Source organism: Mastomys coucha, unplaced genomic scaffold, assembly GCF_008632895.1.
Source record: "Mastomys coucha isolate ucsf_1 unplaced genomic scaffold, UCSF_Mcou_1 pScaffold11, whole genome shotgun sequence".
NCBI lineage: Eukaryota > Metazoa > Chordata > Mammalia > Rodentia > Muridae > Mastomys > Mastomys coucha.
This window is the reverse complement of record NW_022196893.1, coordinates 16,712,487-16,716,367: the sequence shown is the minus strand read 5'-3', so window position 1 is coordinate 16,716,367 and position 3,881 is coordinate 16,712,487. Positions and strand designations below refer to the sequence as shown.

At 48.8% G+C, this 3,881-nt stretch overlaps 1 protein-coding gene across 1 annotated transcript in view; it reads right to left on the bottom strand.

The window, feature by feature from the left end:
- The window catches only part of Ttc38 (tetratricopeptide repeat domain 38), a 34,621-nt gene that overhangs the window by 12,126 nt on the left and 18,614 nt on the right, over positions 1 to 3,881 (bottom strand). The window contains exon 5 of the mRNA XM_031359512.1: positions 987 to 1,062. Within this exon, the coding sequence (XP_031215372.1) occupies positions 987 to 1,062 (76 nt within the window). The remainder of the gene's footprint in view (positions 1 to 986; positions 1,063 to 3,881) is intronic.

Sequence of the window (3,881 nt, the reverse complement as noted above, 5' to 3'; positions counted from 1 at the left end):
CACTATGGGAGGGCTCTGCCAGCCTCTCTCTGAGCTGCAGCTCCCTTGTCTGGGCACTGAGGTCTCTACCTGTGTGAGCAGAGAACCTTGGCAGGAACAGGCATGCACAAAGTGCCAGTTGTGACTCTGGACCAAGAGTGCATGTCACTCTCCATGCAAGCATGGCGATGTCTCCTTGCAACCTTGGTTTCTACCTTGCAAGGACAAGAGCCATAGAGAACAACTTCCATGGCCTGAGCCACCCTGTGCCCAGGGCTTGTCACATGACCCTGAACCCAGACCTGTAAGTCATGTGACCCTGCACCCAGAATTGTCAGTCACTTGACCTTGCACCAGGCTTGTCAGTCACTTGACCCTGCACCCAGGCCTGTCACATGACCCTGTACCCAGGGTCATGACCAGTCATGACCCTGGGTCCAGACCCTGAGTCTCCAGAGCTCCAGGTCAGCCAGCACATCCTAACAGAAAACAGAACACAGGGTCCGAGGCTGAAGCATCTAGTAGGTTCCATACTGGCTCCACCCCTTCCACTGGGAGGCAACCCAAGTGATGAGTGAAAGCTGAAAGATAAGCTTGTGGCAGGATAAGGAATCCTCTGCTCAGGACAGAAGAACATAATAAGATCAGGCTCTGACCTCGGAAACGGCCACCCACCTCAAGCCTCGGGCATGGCTAGACCCAGTGGAAAAGCATCATTCATGGAGGAAGATCTAAGGTTTGCACCAGTCCTGCTTAGCCCTGTCGCTCTGGAGCCAGGTGGGGCTCACAGAAGTACAGAGCCAGCACTGTGGTGACCCTGAGCCTCCCTGTCTCCTCTGCTCCAGACCTCGGGAGGATTAAAGGAGTGCCAGAGAGGGAGCTGCTTGCCCTAACACCTGCTCTTCCCTCAGAGTGAGGATCTCCAAAATGGGGAGGCAGGCTTGCTTGGTCCATATATGAGGGGCCACGCCCAGATGTGCCTTACACCTTGACAGGGACCCACTCACCTCTTTGGCAAGCTTTTCTGCCTGGTCATAGAAGTTGGTTTCCATCAGTCCGAAAGCATAGATACCTTTCACATAGCTGAAAACACAGAAAAGATTTCAGTACCCAGCAACACAAACAGGAGCTGGTGGAGTGGAGTGCCCCAGCAGGGTCAGCCAGTGTCCTCACACCCAGGGCTGATATGTGACTCTGGACACAAGGAGTTCACAGAGTGAAAGGAGGTGTGATGCGGTGGGAAGCAATCTGATCACTGTGTTCCCCTTTGTAAGAAGTCAGTGTAGAGCTGGTGTGAAGGAAAGAGAACTTGCAGGAACCATGATTCCCCTCAGGCCTTCAGGGGGCTGGATGAATCTGCACTGCTTCAAACCAGCCAGAGGCAGGAGGCAGGAGGCAGCAGGCAGGCATGAGAGAATGACATTACCCCCCCACCCCACTTCCCCTACCACCACCCAGAGAGGAACTGAGCTCAGCAATTTTGATCTTTCCTGAAGACAAAGGGACAGCATACTCATTAGAAGGTTGTCAGCCTTCGCAAAGCTGTGGTCCTTTGAAACAGTTCCTCATGTGGTAAGGAACCCCACTACAAAGTTATCTTCATTGCTACTTCACAACTATAAATTTGCTGCTGTTGTGGATCATAATATAAATATCTGTTTTCTGATGGTCTTAGGAGGCCCCTTTAAAATGGCCATTTGGCTCCCAAAGGGGTCGGGGCCCACAGGCTGAGAAGCGCTGGTCCAGAGGCACCTTCCTGAGAAGCCTGGTATTCTGGAGAGTCCCTCCCAGGCCTGCCACTCTCCAGAACCAGATTCCAGGACCCTGTCTGTCCAGCTCACCTCCCCACACTCTGTCCCACATACTCTAAATGACTACATACAGGCATTTCTCATCAAACACCTGGTCACTGAGCCCCATGGCAGTTGGTCATAGGTGACAGAGGGGCTCTATCTGGTGTCCCTTTGGGGAGAGAGTAGAGATAGATGCTGCTGTCTGAGACTCAGGTGTCCTTTACTGTCCAGCACAGGGGCAAATGGCATCTTTTTTTAAAAAAATTAATTTATTTATTATATGTAAGTAAACTGTAGCTGTCTTCATATACACCAGAAGAGGGCATTGGATCTCATTACAGGTGGTTGTAAGCCACCTTGTGGTTGCTGAGGTTTGAACTTAGGACCTCTGGAAAGCAGTCAGTGCTCTTAACTGCTGAGCCATCTCTCCAGCCCCAAATGGCATCTTTTACTAGAGAGCAGTGGCTTTAAAAAATATTTACCAAGGGCTAACTGTAGGTCAGATACTAGTAGCTCACGATCTTTTAATCAATTTGCCTGAACCATGATACCTGGAACTTGGTCCAGCAGCATTCTGTTAGGCACCACAGAGGTACTTGTATTGGGTGTGATTGACTTTTAAATCAGTAGACCTGGAAACAAACAAGTTTGGTTGCAGGATATTTGATCACACTGTGAACCCGAGATTGTGTTATTTACTGGGAAAAAAAAAAACCAACTGTTTTTAGTTGTGGTGTGGCTCAGTCCTTAGTACACATCTTTAATCCCTCTGGCTGGAATACAGACACACCCACAGTACACACATTGAATCCCAAACAATGAAGGTAAAGTTCATTTTAGAAGGAAATACCCGTGTTTGAAAGCGATGTCTAATTGAGTGGCAGACACAGTGATGAATCAGAGAAAGATTTGACAGAAAGGATATACTCAACTCTCATGAGAATAGGAAAGGGAAGCTACTTGAGGGAGCAATGCAGGGGGAGTGGAGGGAGGCAGTTTTACTGGGAGAGTTTTACAGAGAGAGGATGAAGGGAGAACAAGCTAGACACAGGTGGAGACAGTCAGAGAAGGAGCCAGAAGATTAGAACAGATTGCCAGAGCTAGTATGAGGTCAAGCAAAGCAATTCAGTCAGAGCCCAAGAAGAGAAAAAGAGAGAAAGAGAGAGAGAGAGAGAGAGAGAGAGAGAGACAGAGACAGAGACAGAGAGACAGAGACAGAGACAGAGACAGAGGAGACAGAGACAGAGACAGAGACAGAGGAAGACAGAGAGATAAAGACAGAGAGAGACAGAGGGGGAGCAGATTGAGTCAGACAGCTTGGTGAGGAATTTGAGCCAGAACAGCTGAGTTGAACCTGTCAGCCAGAGTTCAGAAAGAGCTAGAAAGGGTGAGCTTATGCAGCACTAAGTCTCAGAGACTGAAACCATTCTAAGCGAGGTAAGATTGTCTGGAGACTAGAAGCTTCCAGGACTAGGCCCAGGTTAGCAGAGAGGCAGAAGGCTTTGGAACAACAATTACTACTGGAAAATAAAAAGTTACTTTTACAAAGTTTCCTGGTAACGTGGGTGGGTCTTGCCCAATTAGGTGACAGTCATAGAGGAAAAGTCCTAGAAAGAAAAAGGTGCTCCATCTTCCTTCCGGCTGCCTTTGGGTACACAGAGGAAGTTGTGTGGACTTCCGTGGGAACTGCCAGCCTGTTACCCCGCGTTACATGTTCTGAATTTGCCAGATGCCGCCTAAGCTGCTCTCTGGAGAGCACTCCTTTCCCTGGTCGCAACTGGTCTATCCAGAGGTCATGTCTCTAACCATCTTGAAAAGAGAGAAGGATGTGGCCACCTTTGGCCCAACACAGAGAACAGGGAATAGCCAGGCCTCGTGACTCATACCTGTAATCCCAACACCCAAGAGGATGAGCCAGGAGATTGCCATGAATTTGAGGCCACGCTGGGTTACAGAATTATATACTATCTTACAAATAACATAGCTAACAATGGATATGAACTATTAGTATTAAGCCTTGGAGAATATAATCTTGGGGATGCTTGTCACTGCAACAACAACAACAATCCTATCAGACTGATACACAATTGGTACCACCTTGTTCACAGG